Consider the following 17,673-nt stretch of genomic DNA (forward strand, 5'->3'; position numbering starts at 1 on the left):
CCCAGATTTGGGTCCTGGCCTCACTTTGCCACTTGAATCAAGCTACCATGGCTGATGAAGGGTGATAAGCTGAAACTGGTGCAAGGATGCTTGTTTCCAGTCCAGGGAAGACCTGGTCTGGCAGTTCGGGCTGGACTGTTCCCATGGGGAACAGGGTCAAGACTGATTTGCATATGGCTGGGTCCAAACTGGGGTGGCATGGTGAGCAAACTAATTGGTGGATTAAACCCAGATCTATGATTGGGGTGAATGTTTGAATGGTTCTGCATTCCATCCATCACTTGTGTTTGTTTGCTTTCGTATGAAAGAGCATTTATTTTGTGTGTGCGCTTGTGTAGAAGGGCTAGAGGGTGAATGAGACAATGAGTCAAAGGGTAGGTGGATAAGTGAGTGGATGAATAAGTGAGTGAATTAGTGTATGGATGAATGGATATGTGTGAATGAATGCAGGATCAAGAGAGTGGATGGATGGCTGAGTGAACATGGACAGATAATTGGATGGATGAATAGCTAAGAGGACATAGATGGATGAAACAGTGACATGGATGGATGAATGGATAGTACGAATGACTGCATGGATGACTGAAGACCGGATGCTCGAGCTTTACGTTGTCCCGTTAGTAGAAGGAGACTTCATGGCACTTTTGCCACTGATATACACACACTCTTACATGCACTCACTCATCTATTTATCATTCCATGTACCTAGTCACTCACCTGTCCAAGCATTCACTCGCACACCCATTCATCTACCCATTGACTTATTCTCATATACACCCCTGCACCTGATGGATGGTCTTTTTCGTGCATGTATTGTATTTCCCGTTGTATGGGCAAACTCAAGGAACTTAGATGAAGGATTTTACCAGTGTTGTTGAGTGTAAATGTAACTGTTTTAAGCAATTAAAATACTGCCAACCACACATTTATTAATATCCTTTGCTGCCAGGCCTTTTCCCTCTCAGGTGCCAGGCCTTTTTTTGGCTATTTGGAGCAGTTCGCGCTTAGGCCCTTATAACTTTTTGGCCACATAAGCTACTGACACCGAGATTGCGTCCTGTTTTTCTCACATTCTAGGAATTCTAGCGGTACCTAGAGTTTGTGGTTTCCCCTGAAGGAGACCAAGAAAATAGCCAAAATACAGCAAGGATTTTTTATTATTTTTTTTAAATGGGAAAGAAGCGCTGCAGAAGAAGGTTTTTGGTTTTTCCGCTGAAAATGGCATCAACAAAGGGTTTGCGGTGCCAAAATCACCAGCTTTCAGGAACAGGCAGACTTGAATCAGAAAACCCAATTTTTCAGCACAATTTTGGCATTTTACTGGGACATACCCCATCTATATTTTGTGCTTTCAGCCTCCTTCCAGTTAGTGACAGAAATGGGTGTGAAACCAATGCTGGATCCCAGAAAGCTAAACACTTCTGAAAAGTAGACAAAACTCTAATTTCAGCAATGGGTCATTTGTGTAGATCCTACAAGTGTTTCCTACAGAAACTAACAGCTGAAATAAAATAATATTGAAATTGAGGTGAAAAAAACAGCCATTTTATCAATGTTTTGCTCCGATGTCAGATTTTTTAAAGCAACATACCGTTATGTCTGCTGGACTCTTCTGGTTTGCGGGGATATATAGGGCTTGTAGGTTCATCAAGAACCCTAGGTATCCCGAGCCAAAAAATGAGCTGCACCTTGCAATGGGGTTTCATTCTATACCAGACATACAGCAATTCATTTGCTGAAATATAAAGAGTGAAAAATAGGTATCAAGAAAACCTTTGTATTTACAAAATGGGCACAAGATAAGGTGTTGAGAAGCAGTAGTTATTTGCACATCTCTGAATTCGGGGGTGCCCATACTAGCATGTGAATTACAGGGCATTTCTCAAATAGACGTCTTTTTTACACACTGTCTTACATTTGCAAGGAAAACATTTTGAGAAAGATAAGGGGCAATTACATTTGTTTTGCTATTCTGTATTCCCCCAAGTCTCCTGATAAAAGTGGTACCTCACTTGCGTGGGCTGGCCTAATGCTACCCAGAATCCTTTGCAGACCTCAACATTTGGCAAAAAAAAAAACTGTTTTTCCTCACATTTCGGTGACAGAAAGTTCTGGAATCTGAGAAGAGCCACAAATTTCCTTCCACCCAGCGTTCCCCCAAGTCTCCAGATAAAAATGGTACCTCACTTGTGTGGGTAGGCCTAGCGCCCATGACAGGAAATGCCCCAAAACACAACATGGACACATCACATTTTCCCAAAGAAAACTGAGCTGTTTTTTGCAAAGTGCCATGCTGTGCATTTTGGCCTCTAGCTCAGCCTGCACCTAGGGAAACCTACCAAACCTGCGCATTGGGTACCTCACTTGTGTAGGTAGGCCTAGTGTCCACAAAAGGAAATACCCCAAAACACTATTTGGACACATTAAAATTATCACATACTAAACTACTTGTTTTTGCCGGGAGGACCTGCGTTTTTGGTCCTAGGCTCAGCAGCCATATAGGGAAACCAAACAAACCCAAACATTTCTGAAAACTAGACTCCCAAGGGGATCCAGAGACTTGTGACTTGCATGGATCCCCCAATGTTTTCTTACCCAGAATCCTCAGCAAACCTCAAATTTAGTTAAAAAATCAAATTTTTCCCACATTTCTGTGTGGGATCACCACACTAGGACAAATTTCCTACCACCCAACGTTCCCTTCCCGGTAAAAATGATACCTCACTTGTGGTGGGCCAAGTGCCTGTGACAGGGAAGAGCCAAAAACATGTCGAAATTGAGGGGGAACCAAAGCGGGTCCAAAAGAGCAGTTTGAAAAAAAACATTTTTAGGCTGAGAAGTGCAGCAGAATTTTTTTCGATATAGATGAGACAGTACTGGGTGGTAGGCATTTTGTGGATTCCTGTAGATTCTGGAAGGTTCCATCACATAAATGTGGGAAAAATTTGTGATTTCTAGCAAAGTTGGAGGTTTCAGGGCATTGTGGGTAAGAAAATGGTGTGGGGTGCATGTGAAACACACCACCGGGAATCACCCAGACGTTTAGTTTTCAGATGTATCTAGGTCTTGTGGAGTTTTTCTACATGGCAGCGTCCCAAAGTCCAAAAAGTGCAGCCCTCACCATTGCAAGTGGGACGATTTTGAGAGTTAGCCAAGCTCTCATGGCCCAAATGTAAAACCAAAACCCAAAATAATCAAATGTCCTTTTGCTTGCCATGGGATAAGAAGTTTTAGTGTGTGGGGGGAGAGTTGAAAGACTGTTACCACCTTCAGTTGGGGTAGGGGCATAACCAGGCCATACTGGTTTGTAGCCACCACCCCACTATTTTTTATTTTATTTTTAATTCCCTAGCATCTATTACACTTTCTGCCCCCTGGGATGTGGATCTGGGGTAATTGTCCCATCTGCCCACTGATGGGCAGAACAACTTTGGCCCCATTTATTTGGGGTGAGGGTATGGCCATACCCCCACCCTCTTATTTTGAAAAAGAATCTTCCCTGGTTCTCTGGTGGGCTTTCTGCCCCCCTTGGGGGCAGAACAGCCTTCCAAAAATAGGGCAGATATGGCCAACAGTAATGTGCCCCCATGGGGAGTGACCCTTACCCAAGGGGCTGCCCCCCAAACAAAACACACACACACACACCAATCCTTGGTGCCTAAGTGGTTTCTGTCCCCCCGGGGCAGATTTGCCTAATAGAAATAGGCTGATCTGCCTCCAAGGAGAGCAGAAATGGCCTAAAATAAATTTGCCCCCCCCAGGGGAGCGACCTTTGAGTAAGGGGTCGCTCCCCTTGCGTGAAATTGGCGCAAATAAAATCCCCAGGGCCTATTGGTTTCTGCCCCCCTTTTGGGGCATATAGGCCCAATAAAAATAGGCCGACCTGCCCCCAACGGGGGCAGAAATGGCCTAAATACAATTTGCCAGAAATGGCCTAAATACAATTTGCCCCCCAGGGGAGTGACCCTTACCTAAGGGGTCGCTCCCCATACATAAAAACATAAAATAAACAAAAAATAATATATCCAAGGTGTCTAGAGGGCAGATCTGCCTAATTATAATGAGCCGATCTGCCCCCGGGGGGGGCAGAAAAGGCTTACAAATATTTTGCCCCCCTGGGGAGCGGCCCTTGGCCAAGGAGCTGCTCTCCTTATGAATAAGTATAAAAATTAAATCCTGGTGTCTAGTGGGCATTTCTGCTGCCCGATCGCATCGAGATCGGGCAGCAGAAATGTTTGCAGAGACATGAAAGGAAAGGCCTTTCCTTTCATGCCTCTGCCTGCCCCCTCCTCCCACATGCTTCCAGCGAGATGGGAGGTGACCTCTGATGGCAATTGCGTGCTGACGTCATCAGACTTCACTGGGGGAGTGGGGGGTCAGGGTTGAAGGGGAAGCGAGTCCCCTTCCATCCCTGACGGGGGTGTGTGGACCGGGTGCAGGACGAGGTGGTCTCGTCCTCGGCACACGAGTGCCGTGGCGGAGGGCGAGACCAGCTCGTCCAAGGCACCCAGAGAGTTAAATCAATGCTAATTAGTTGCCAGTAGTTTTGAAGGTAGAGTATGGAAGGAATGGTACAACGGTTTAACCAAAAACACATCTTCAATGGTAACTACAATTAAGGTTTAAAAATATAATAGGAAATGTCTCAAATCTACCTTTAAGAGAACATTTTGAGATAATAATGTCCCAACGTGAGGTATCTTTCAAACCAAAAATTTGAGCCTTGTTGGATCAATCAGAATCAGGGCTACTGGAATTATATGATTTTGCGGCCCCAGAGGTTTTCGCATACATACGAACATGCCGATTTGCCGCATAACCCTCATCTGCTGCGTAATCTGCAGATTAAATTTTTTTTTTTTAGTTCAATGGGTCAGAATTAACTTAAAACACATGTTGCGGCACAGAAGAAGGCCTGACGCAAAGGTTGACTGTCACATTTCTTTTGTTTATTTCTATATTTGGGTTGTAAACTGGTATTAATTAGGTGAAACATTTATCCAGACAATATTAACATGTGTAAAAATGACAACATAGCGCATTATCCCAAATAATGTATTTTCTTGCCCAATAATATTAGTCAATCATGATGCATAATTTGGCCCTCCTCTGCTGCATAATTCCCGTGGCCCTGAACATAAGTGAGAAGTGAGCATAACTTCTTTCAGCCAGTCTGATCAAGCATCGGTACAGTTCCCAACCTCTCAAGAACTTTCACACTGGTACCATTACTTACATCCCAATTTTACTCAGTTTGTAATCATTGCAATAAGATTGACCACTACAGATGTCGTTCGTTATAGCACACCAATCAAATGAGGCCTATTGAATGAAGACCTTTTCCAGTCACAAACCCTGATATTTGTAAAAAAAAAACAGGATTTGTAACAAAACAATACTCAAAAGCTTTTTTACAGGTGGAAGAATGTTATTCGGGCTCGTACAAGAGCTTTTGCGACCATTTCACAAATAAGAGGGGCTTTAAAAGTGCCATCCCTCTCCAAGTTGCAGTTTGGAAAGAGATGAATCTGTGGTTTGTGACCAGAAGGAAAGGAAATGGTGTTAGTAGTAATTTAATTGTGAAAGAAAAAGATCCTGACCAATGTCTGTCTCAGGTCCATTTAAATTTTTAACATCTCAGTTCCATTTAAATAATTAATAGCAACTCTAAAGCCAAACAGCAATGAAAATAAACCAAACAGTTCAGTATGTTTCTACTAACAGGAAACTGCCACCAAGACATGCTGATGGAAGAGAATTTTAATCCCTACCCCTTGCTTTCATCGTATCAAATATGACATAATATGAGTCATCAGTAGTCCTGTACAGCACAGAAGAGAGGTGAGACAATGCAAGTCAAAGTGGGGCTCCGGAGGGGTTGGTCCTGCCAGCTGGTATCCCGACGCAGGCTTCTCTTCCAGTGCTGTTGTTGGTATGGCTGATGGAGTCCTGGAAGTCTAGAAAGATGTGGGGTCCTAGGAGAGTGAGCGTGTCTGGTGAAGGGAAGTCAACAGAACCGGCTGCATTGGGAGCCTTCGGTGGATGACGGTGTTGATTTGTTGGAATTTAATATCAGATGATTTGGGAGGGCTGCATAATACTCATCTTCATTACCAGTTGTCAAGAGTGATCTCCTTGGTAGATAAAGCTCCAGTCATTTTCGGGTGGCATGGTGTTCCAGCTCCTGGGCTTAATGTATGCAGGTGGACTGGGCCCAGTTTTAATAGGTGCAGAAAGGAACCCAGTTAAACAACCAGGTCTATGGAGCTAGCATTACCGAAGGCTAGAATGGCTCTACCTCACAATTACTCTGAGTGGAGGAAGGAACATGCAGTGATCTCTCTGGCAGCCCAAAGGTCTGCTCTTACACCTGTCACTGTCCCCAACCAATGGCCGCTGCACAGCAGTCCGCTGTAACACTCCTGCTTACATTTACCACTTGATCAGAGGAGGTGGTGGCTGATGAAATATGGGACACAAAAATATCACAGTACGCAAATATTGTACAGAAATATTAGGAACAAAAAGATTAAGTTTAAGTCCATTGTATGTAAACTACGAAAATATTGAAAAAATTATAGGCCACAATATCAATAGAGTATGTTAGCGCACTGAACTATCCATGTATTGGCTTTATATACAATTTGATTTAAACAAGCTTTAAAATAATGACAATATAATAAGACACAAATAATATTTTTTACAATAATTATTGGGAACAAATAATATACATATAATTATATACACACATTAGAAAATTATGACAATTAAAACAATTAATAAAAATAAACATATATTTAATTTCTACAACATTATAGAAAAATAAGAAATTACAAATTTTTTAACTTTATAAATTATTTAAACATTATAAAAACAAAACATATATAATATATATAAATAAATAATGTAATATATAAACATATGTAGTATATATATTACATATATATAATATATATATATATATATATATATATATATATATATATATATATTATATATATAAATATATATATAATAATAATACATATGATATATATTATATATATTATATATTGAATATATTAACACTAATTCTTGTTGGGTTCCATTGTAGCGTGCTACTCGCCGAAAAGCGATTCAACGCCTCGTCAGGGGTAGTAAGCGCTATATAAATACTATTACAATACAATACAATACAATTATATATTATAATATATATTATATATATATATATTACTATTATATATATTATATATATTAACAATCCTAATACTAGGAAACTGTTTGACTTTGAAGTAGTTAAATATACTATTACACCTCCAACATAAGCACCAGTAGGGAAAGTGCTGGACTTCAAAGGTTCCCCTTTTACAGTTCCAACTCCGAGGTAATTTTTAAAGGGTTTAATGATAGAAAAGGAATAAAAGATATTTATATGAAACTATATTTGTTAAAAAAAAATCAAATTCAATTCTACAAATACAATTTTTATATTACAAATAATTTAAAACATTTATAGAAAAAATATTAATTTTTAAAAAGCGCTAGACTCTGGATGGGCTTGATTTACTATGGTCACTGAAGCATTCACCAAAATTGGCAAAATATTGGATGTTGGAGAGGTCAAATTTACTATTTTCATTCAAGCAAAAGCAGGGAAAACTTTGGAATTTGGAGGAGTTTGATTTTCTATTCCCACTCCTGTCTGATCAACAGTACAGGGAGTGTTGAATTCCTGAGGGTTCAGATTTACTATTTCCATTCCAATCTGAGCAACGGTAGAGAAAGTGTTGATACTTAAAGTGTTTACATTTGGTATTCTCTCATTCCAACATAAGCAAAAGCAGGGAAAGTATTGGACTTTGGAGGGATTAGATTTACGAATGCTACTCCAATCTGAGCAACAGTGGGGAAAGTGTTGCACTTTGGAGGCATCAACTTTACTATTCCCAATCCTTTCAAAGCAAAAGCAGGAAAAGTGTTGGACTTACAAGGGGTTAGATTTACTATTCTGAGCAACAGTGGGAAAGTGTTTAACTTTAGAGGGTTAAAATTTACTAGTCCCACCCCCAGATACGCAAAAGCAGGTATGGTGTTGGAATTGGTAGAGGTTAGATTTACAATTCACACTCTAACATATGTGCACAATTAGGGAGAGTGTTGGACCTCAGAGGGGACAGATTTACTGTTCCAATGTCCTAATGTTTTTAAAAAGGATTTAGTACGGAATAAAATTAACCATATTTAAAATAAAAATCTCTTTGAATCATGAATCAAATACAATTCTGAAAATAGAACTTTAATATTACAAATACCTTTAAAAATACATTACATAGAAAAATATACATTATTAAAAGTAATACTGTTCCCTCCCTACCACCAACAAACGCACCAGACAACTGAGATTGATTTAAAAACAAATTATAAAAAATGAAACAATGGTAATATGAAAATGAATCATCAGGTAACACAATTCAAATGATTAATACATTTGAACAATTTCATAATTAAATAAGAGAGCAATCAATTTAAATACATCAAGTAATTAAAATACCAATTAATTAATACATCTACATACATAGTTATAAATTATATGATATCAAAGTTATTATTTAAAAATGATAATTTACATTTTAAATAACTTCTAACCTCTAAATCGCTAAAAACAAAATCCAGCAACTAGAGTAGATATTTCTAATTAAATATTTTAAAAAATTCATGTTGAGAATTGCGAACGACGCTAACACAATGAATTACAGATATTATATTTCTACTTCTTTATAATAATACAATAGCTAATAATTTTTCAATTAATTAAAAGTTATATTTTATACGACTAAATTAAATAAAACAATGTTATTATGTATAACAACATTGCAAAAAATGATAGTGCATACCTGGTCAAAATTTCATACCTTCTATACTCTGACTATATTTCTGGGCTGACAATTTTTTTGACACAATTTTGGTTTCTCATGATATTTTTTCAAAATATTTTATCGGAATATCTAAGCAGTAAATAGGACTTCTCCCTGAAATTGGGTAAAAAGCCCTTATTCTCCCCAATGTGGCGGTTTTTCCCCATTTCAGGAATTTTAACTCATGAGCTTTGTTAACCCATGTTGAGCTACTGTGCAGATTCGTAACTTTGGGTCCATTATCTCCTCAGTGAAATAACAGGCATTTGTCTCAAATAGCATAGTACAAATCACTACAAAAAAAAGAATTGACTCAACCAAAGAGCTGGAAGCCAGGCCTGCTGGATTTGCCAGTGCTTGATTGATTGTCTGGCTTAAAATATCTAGTGCCGCTGAGGTTAAATCTGAAGGAGTTTTATACTATCCCGATGTTCCAAACTAAGAGGTTTAGCAGAATTTCCTCTGAAAAAAACACCATGGTATAATGGCAACATTTAGGGCCTGATTCCGGCCTTGGCAGAGGGAATTACGCCATCCCAAAAGTGACAGAAACCCCGCACGCAGTATTAAAAGTTCCATTATATCCTCTGGAACTTGTAAATGCGGACTGGATATCCATCACATTTGGGACGGAGTAATCCCTTCCACCAAAGTCCTAATCAGACCCTTAATGCTTTTCAAGAAGTTCTGATTTCCTTGCAAAAAAAGCTTTTCTTGTCATTGAATTTAACTTTGAAAACTATCTTGATAATGGCTATTATTATCTTTTTATAGGTGACTCATTATCGCACCATAAAGGCATCCCCTTCTCAACAAAAGACCAAGACAACGATAGCCATGAGAGTAACTGTGCTGAGCGCTTCAAGGGCGCCTGGTGGTACAACCGTTGTCACGATTCCAATCTAAATGGAAAATACTGGCTGGGCGCTCACAGCAGTAATGCTGATGGCATCAACTGGCTGAAGGGAAAAGGACATAACTATTCCTTCAAACACTCTGAGATGAAGTTGAGGCCTGCCTAGCAGAGTCTCAACAAAGTTGAATTACTCTTTGAGCAAGAATCTGATCTGAAAACCTGATTGTCTTACTCTCAATTCTCTACAGCTTTAAACTTCTTGCTACCCGTCAAAGACACACCATTTTGCAAGGTCAACTTAAAGAAGCTTCAGTAACAATATTTCTCAAGGACACAATAAACTGTATGACGAAGTAAAATATTTGATACATTTCTTGTTTTCATAATTTACACCTAAATGACGTAACCTGGATGGAACTTCTCCTACTCCTCCTATGACAGGGGACTGGGCAAAGGATGACCTGGATTTGATGGGATCCAGATTCTTTTAACTCTGTCCTAGCATGCTGAAACCTTTTGGATAGTAATGCAATACAATATTATTATTATATATATATATATATATATATATATATATATATATATATATATATATATATATAAATATACAATAGTAAATGCACGTTCTGAATGTCGGGCCAGCATATGGGCGGCAGTTCAAATGATGCTTGCATATTATTCACTAACTCATTTTCCTTCCTTTCCCTCTCTTGTGATGGTTGTTATGTGGGAGGCAATGCACTTCTTGGAATTCTTATAATTCGTAGGAGCAGGCATTGCAGAGTTACTTCTATGACTGTGGCCTCTGCCGTTTTTTATTTTTGAAAATCTGAATATTTGAATAGAGCCCAAGCAATACTTTGGTTTAATTGGCACACTTGTTCCTCTTTGCATAGCCATTTCCACATCCATTACTTTACAAGATGATAGTAAACAGGGATGTTGCACCTCCTCTACTAGAAAATTACATCTCAAGCATATTCTCATCATTAACACTCAACACATTTCTACTTCAGAGTGTACCTTTTTTATCTTTTTTTATATTTTACTGTATTTTACATTTTAGTTTTCTTATACTCTATGCACTTTCTTTTGTTTATTTCTATCCTTTGAGTTATTTGTTTGGTGGCCCACTAATCTTCTCAGTGAAGCCGCGCTGTACAAAATTTAGAAGTGGAAACACATCTGTTTAAATCTACATTTGCATGCTATGTGCTTGAATTAATTACATATAATACAATTCAGACACAGAAACAAATCTAAAACGTATACACCGCAATGATCACTGGGCAAGATGTGTCAAATACATATGTATGTTTATGACTGTAGTAAAGCAGCTTTATTATAGAATTTCAAATACACTTTCATTATAGTTGTATGCAACTGTGAGCAATAAAGGCTGTTGCCTTCTTTCACTATTATCTGCCTGAGCAGAGGGGGTCGCAGTGGGGTTATTAAAAGCTGTAATTGCCTCCCGGCTGGGCTGATAGCACTCTCTGGGGTCTTGAGACAAAATGAGAGTCTTGCTGTAGCACAATGATCTTCTACAATCACACATATAACTTCAGGACAATGCTTTCTGAGCAGTGTGTTAAAGAAAATCTGCATACTCACAGCGGGGGCTCCTCCGCAAAGGCGGAGGAGCATCGCCCTGGTGGTTCAGAACCAGAAGCAGAAAAATAAAACAATATTTCACTATTGTCTGATTTGTCTGCTGCTGGCAGAGCCAGCCTGTGCAGGGAGAGGCAGGGCCAGGCCATGGGAGGTGGAGAAAAGATGGGGGAGTAGAGTGTGCCCTTAACTGCGCAGTTAGGTTTCTCCAACCCAGCCGTATTTGACAGCCAGGTTGGAGAAACAGCACAGAATCCTTGCTCCTGAGTGAGTGGAAAACTATCCCACTGAGGCCAATCCCTACGCAGCTCTCATGCTAGGTAATAGCATGTGAGCAGTGCAGGGATTGCATAGGGAGTCTTTGATGCTGGGACCAGGAGGCAGAGGAGCACGAGTAAGCCATCAGCACCAGGTAACTGTTCTACCCCCCATACCGTGGCCATGGGCATTGCAGGGGCCCCCTATGGCATGGGCACTGGCTTTCCAGCAGCTTTTTCATGGTGGGGTCCCCACCATGAAAAGAATGGTGGAGAGAGGGGTTGTAATCAGCCAGGTGGCAGTTGAGTTCAGTGCCGCGATGTCTGGTTACAAGCCTGACCACTATCACCCTGTGGGATCTATGATCCTGGCGGGTACGGCGGTCTTTAGGTGGTCTGCCCACCAAACTTGTAATGTGTCGGTCGGACAGCCGTGGCGGTCCGACCACCACCGTGGGGCTGGCGTTCCTAGGACCGCCAGCCTCATAATCAGCCCGTCAGAATGTTTCCAGACTGTCTTCAGTACTTTCACCGCAGGTACACTGGCCTCTGTCATTCTTGACTTATACAACACTTAAACTGTTTCCATGTATCTGAATTATGGACAAAGTTGTCCTTTAGAACTATACTTTTTTAAAAAAATTTTAATGTAATTTATTCCCCCATTCTGTACCCGTCGTTACCCACGCCCCTCCCCTACCACTGCACTGTTTCCACTGGGCTGTTGGGCGGAAACTTCCTAATTTAGAGGATTCGGCTTATCAGCCCGGGGGAAACATTATAATAGTGTGGTCTCCTCATTGCAGGTTTGGTGGGCCGATGGTCAGCCTGCCAAACTTGTAATCAGACCCATAGTTTTAACCCTTCCTGTTGATACAACATATATATCTCCTCTGCTCCTTGAAGCACTAATCGAGTTTCAAAAGCACAAGTGCTGTAACCACAACTTTCTGTATGCCTTGGGGAATAAAAAGACAGATCTTTTTCAGACTTTTAAGAATAAAAAAAGCTGAGGAGGTCACTGCATTGATGTTTTTGTCAAATGATAATTTGTCATCGAAAATTATGACCATATTTTTGGTTTTGGAACCCGGAATAGGTAGGGCTCCAAGTTCCTGTGGCCACCAAGTAGTGCACCAGAAAAATTTATTATTGCCCAGCAGGAGCAACTCCATTTTGCCAGAGTTTAGTTTTAAGCAATTGTTAATTTCCAGCAGCATGCAGCTATGGAATCTGCTTGCTGTCTCTTCTGGATTTCCAGCCACTGATATAATTACCTGAGTGTTGTCTGCATAACTGATGACTGAGGATCCTAACTTTTTGATAGCTTGACCAAGGGGGTAACATAAAGACTGAAAAGAGTAGGGCTCAAACAAGAGCTCTGCGTGACCCCACATGGTAATGAGAAGGTGCGGGGGAAAAACCATCCAAGGGCACAATTTGTTTTCTCTCTGAGAGAAAGTATTTTAGAATAGCCAGAACAGAACCCCTGATACCTAGAGAATGAAGCCGGTCAATCAGTATGACATGGTTGACCTTATTGAATACAGCTGAGAGATCTAACAGGATCAAGGCTGCATTACCCCCTTTTTCGTATATAATTAGGGGAAGTAGTTATCATGGTCCTGATGAAGCGCTGAGGGATCACTTTGTGACCGTAGAGGCGTGAAACATGTTGACCACACTGTGTTAGGACTAGGTACACCACCTTTTCCTCCTTTCCATGGAGTAGAGTGGGACATCATTCCCCGTATTAACTCCTCTTGGTTCCTTTTTAATCTTGGCCTGATCCTGTTTCTGAGTTATTAAATCATGATGCCTAAGGCTCAGAGTCAATTTTAAATTCACCTGTCTCTCCCAATTTTTATTGTCAGTAATTTTCGCAGACCCATCATTTCAGCTAGATTATCTTCGGTTGTGTGCCACCACCGTGGGGTGAGTGGTCCGCCAGACATTGCAGTGCCGGTCTGACGAGGAGTAAGCCCAATGATGATGCGCAGCATTCTAGTGGATGCTTGAGGGCTCTCCTGACTATACTGACACTCCCTTTTCCTGCATGTGTGTATATATATATTGGAACAGTGAACTACTTCTATTTTCATAACAATTGATTACTATCAGTCTTTTTGTAGTCTTCAATGTTTGACAGTTATTTTTACCATATTAAGCAGTTCCTTTGTCAAGTTTTTTTTTTATTTTAAGCATGAAGTAGGCTGATTTTTCTTAACCTCTATTTACGTTCCTGTTTCCTACAGGCCTGCTTACATTCTCTCAGTTTGTCCGAGAGCCAGGTCTGTGGCAGAGAGGCTCTCCTGTTCACAGAGATTTTTTTCTGTGACTAGCTGTCTAATAACCAGATCTAGCCAAGAGTGACAGTTGGTGGTGGCGAGATCAAGGTTTGTGTAGAAGGAGAGGGTATAGTGGCCGTAAGAGTCTTGGTTAAATTAGTGGAATCTATTTTGTGCCATGGGCAAGTTTTTCCTAATTTAGGTGAGACTACGTAATACACTGGGATGGTTACAGTTTTAGTTTTCAACAGCACCGCATGATGATCTGTCACGTAAGTGGCAATGAGTCGGTAACAGATAGTAAGCTATTGTCAGAAAAGACCCCATCCAGTCTATGTCCGGCTAAGTGTGTATTGCCCAACTGTTCCAACCTGAGGCTACTCATCAGGTTGATAAGGGATTCCGATTCTTTGCCCAGGTTGTTTTCTAAGTGGAAATTAAAATCCCCTTGAATTACATAGTCTATATATTTAACCTTACTGTCCAACCATTTGCTGATAGATTGAACAAAAGGTGCCCTGGGACAGGGCGGCTGATAAATGAGGAGCCCGTTAAATTAGGTATATTTATTAAGGGCAAGTTTGAAAGCTAGTGCCTCAGAGTCAATGTATTAAGGACAGGAGTTTCTGTAATAAATGCTACGTCCACGATCTGATCCTGTAGAAAATCACAGAATTCTAATTAGCGATCTGGCGTTGATTAGTGTCCCGCCAAGCAGTTGTTGTTTAGTCAATGCTTTGGCTCTAAGGACCTCTGCACCTGTCACAATACTAACTTTAGTGTTAAAGAACGTAATATCACAGCCGGTGTACTTTTCAAATTCATGAGTTTAGGAGGATCAATGGAGCAGCAAAGATGACTCTTACCTACAAGGGAAAGGTTCAGTAGTTGCTCCCTATTATTATGAATCACTATTTGGGTGTCAAACAGGAAAACGAGCAGGGGGGCTGGCACTGGACGTGATCCAACGGGCACAGACAAGTTTGCCATAAGCATGCCTTTGGCACGCCAGCAGCGCATCCGCTGGATGCGTCCTGATGAAGCGGAAAAAGAAAGACTAACAAACATTCATATATCATGCAACAAAACCGCATATGCAATGTGTTTTAGCAAAGAAAAATAAAATTTGTAGAGAAATGTGCCCACGAGTCACCATTAGTTTTAAACAAGCTTAATTAATCATGAAAAGCCAACAAATGTACTAATATATCATATTTGAAGGTATACTTTATGATTTTCTCATTGAAACTGTTACATGCTTAGCTTAAATTTAGCAGAGGCTTTTGCCTAGTTGCCTGGTCTCAATTTTAACTGCGTAGTTTTCATTTATATTAACAAAGACGTTTTTGAATCTTTAAAAGCGGTATTTTTCCAGTAGAATGACTAATACACTTATCTTAAAGTTGCATGTTAGGCAACTTTCATCCCCTTTGAAGCTCAAGGTCAGTTTCTGCAGGTGCAGACAATGAAGACACTGATGCAGAATTAATTGGCAACTTTGCTGCTAGTTATGTTCCAAAACTCCAAGGACACCTTACACGTAGATGAGTATTAAGAGAAAAGACACTATTCATTGGTCAAAGAGAAATCACCCCATGGACCCTCTAATGGAAGAACCTGAAGAATTTGGAACTTTTCTTACTTAATCCCACCGGACGAAGAGAAGACAGACATTTTGAAGCCATTTTTGAAGACACACCATTTTGACGCCATTTTGATGCCATTGCCACTTTTACTTTTATGACACTTTGATGCTTTTTCTCTATCCCAGAGAGAGAGACTCTAAAGCATTCTCACCTTAGAGACTTTAACTTTAACTTTACCCCGTCTTGCCCATATGATAACTTTTGCCCCTGTATTCCTTGCTGCTGCAAGGAAAACTTGACTTTAACTTTGCCCCTCCTTTGGAGAAGCCCCATGCTGATCGAACTTGTACCTGAAGGACGAAGACTTATCTTGAATGCTGATTGTATTTGGTAATTATGAAAGGATAAATGTATTATTCATTGTATTCTCCTTCTTAGGTACCAACTGCTTATTTTGACAGAGCCCAGGCTAGAAGTTTTCTAAATTTATGTTGACTAAATTCGTTTTGCATGAAGCATCACATGCCAATGCTAATCAGAGGTTAGTTGAGGTATTCATTTAATGCACCGTGCTGAATTGAAATCTTGTTATGCTGATCAATGTATGCAATTAGTCAATCTCAGTTGCTTTTATTAGTGATTTGCACTGCTATATCTGAGTGCATTATTATTCAAGTTTTGCATAGATTGCGTTTCTTCCGCCGTTATGGACAGCCAGTAATGTTCATACATGTGTATCATTTGATTTTGAGACTTACTTACATCGTATTAGCTTTGTTAATATAGGGAAATAAACTCATTAACTTTTAATAAACAGGTGTGGTTATTCATGACTGAAAGGTCATGGTATGTCAAATTACTGTTTTCTATTGATCTAATTTGTTGTCTGATTACTAATTGAATTTTGGTTATTGGTTATAAATGATTATTGATTACTGATTTGAGGGATCTGACGACTTCTGTGGATGAGGAGAACTCAACCCGGTCACCGGTTCACCGACCTCCGGCGTGTCCAAGTATAAGTAATCTACAAGGACTGGACGCGCTATCAGTCCGTGCACTGCAGCCATTTTAATGCAGTTTCCTGACTTTAGCCCAAAAAGTCATAAGGGCAAAACTTCCTTGAGAACACAACTGGCTCTATCAGGTGGCCCCCGGAAAGGCTGGGGCCCTGGGCCAAAGCCCACTTTACCCATGCCTGCGTCTATCACGTGGAACTTACACACTGGCACAAGCAGCAGTGGGTGGTTTGCTGTTCCACAGAATACAAGGCAAGGCACATGTGCCAGCAGTGCATGGGTTCCTGCTTCACTGATACAGATGCTGCAGATGCTGGAGAAAAAAAGGTCCACACAGTTGCTGCTCACTTTTATGGGTGCTGGTGCTCCACCCCCCTTATTTATGTCCCTTAGATATCTATTATCTACTACTGCTACAATAAAAATAATACCAATCCTTGCTGCAACTTCTGGCAGTAAATCTGTCTGATGACTAAGGTAGGCACAAAAAGGCATCTGCATTTCCCATCGGAAGGATTGTCCAAGGAAGGACAATCATCAATCATACATGACAGTAGGATGGCTATGAGGGTAAATGTCACACCAGTTATTAAATGCAGAACCTTGTCCTTGTTCCTGCTAGCCCACATCCATCAGTGTTACTACCTCCAATGCCTCATTGTCAAGGTGCTCTGAACAATAGTTCATTCACTTTATTTAATATTTCTTAGCTTTCGGTGGCAAACAAGAGAGAGGCAGAAAATTGATGAGACTTCCTCAAACAGTATTTTAAATATATCCTGTTTGTTCCGACTGCACGTAATAACAATGCATAATTCAGGAAGGCATTACTGAGTGAAACTTACTTCTTTATATGTCTGTGGCAGTCAGATGTCCATTTTTTCACAATACCTACATTTATCTCCCTCCGGGTGTGTGAGTCCAAATCGAAAGCTTCATTGTTGAACTGGGTTGTTTACTCGGCTGTTTCGCCATGTTAAACCCGGAACACTTTCCTTAAAGTTCAATGATTAATGAGAAATGATTTGCATTGGCCACCGAGAACAGTTTCCCTTTATGATTAACTTAATTTCCCCTGTTTTATTAGAATATAAATAAAAGGCTTTCGTCCAATAAGGCCTAGCATGCTTCTCTTCTCCTAGGGCAAGTGGCTGTTTTC

At 40.2% G+C, this 17,673-nt stretch overlaps 1 protein-coding gene across 3 annotated transcripts in view; it reads left to right on the forward strand.

Annotated features, from left to right (window-relative positions):
- The window catches only part of LOC138301220 (ficolin-1-like), a 165,232-nt gene extending 148,923 nt beyond the window's left edge, over nt 1-16,309 (forward strand). For all 3 annotated transcript variants that reach the window (XM_069241462.1, XM_069241465.1, XM_069241464.1), the window contains one exon: nt 9,672-16,309. In XM_069241462.1, coding sequence (XP_069097563.1) covers nt 9,672-9,919 — 248 coding nt within the window. In that variant the 3' untranslated portion in view covers nt 9,920-16,309. The remainder of the gene's footprint in view (nt 1-9,671) is intronic.
- Nucleotides 16,310-17,673: the final 1,364 nt, after the last annotated feature.

This window comes from Pleurodeles waltl, chromosome 6, assembly GCF_031143425.1.
Source record: "Pleurodeles waltl isolate 20211129_DDA chromosome 6, aPleWal1.hap1.20221129, whole genome shotgun sequence".
Classification (NCBI taxonomy): Eukaryota; Metazoa; Chordata; class Amphibia; order Caudata; family Salamandridae; genus Pleurodeles; species Pleurodeles waltl.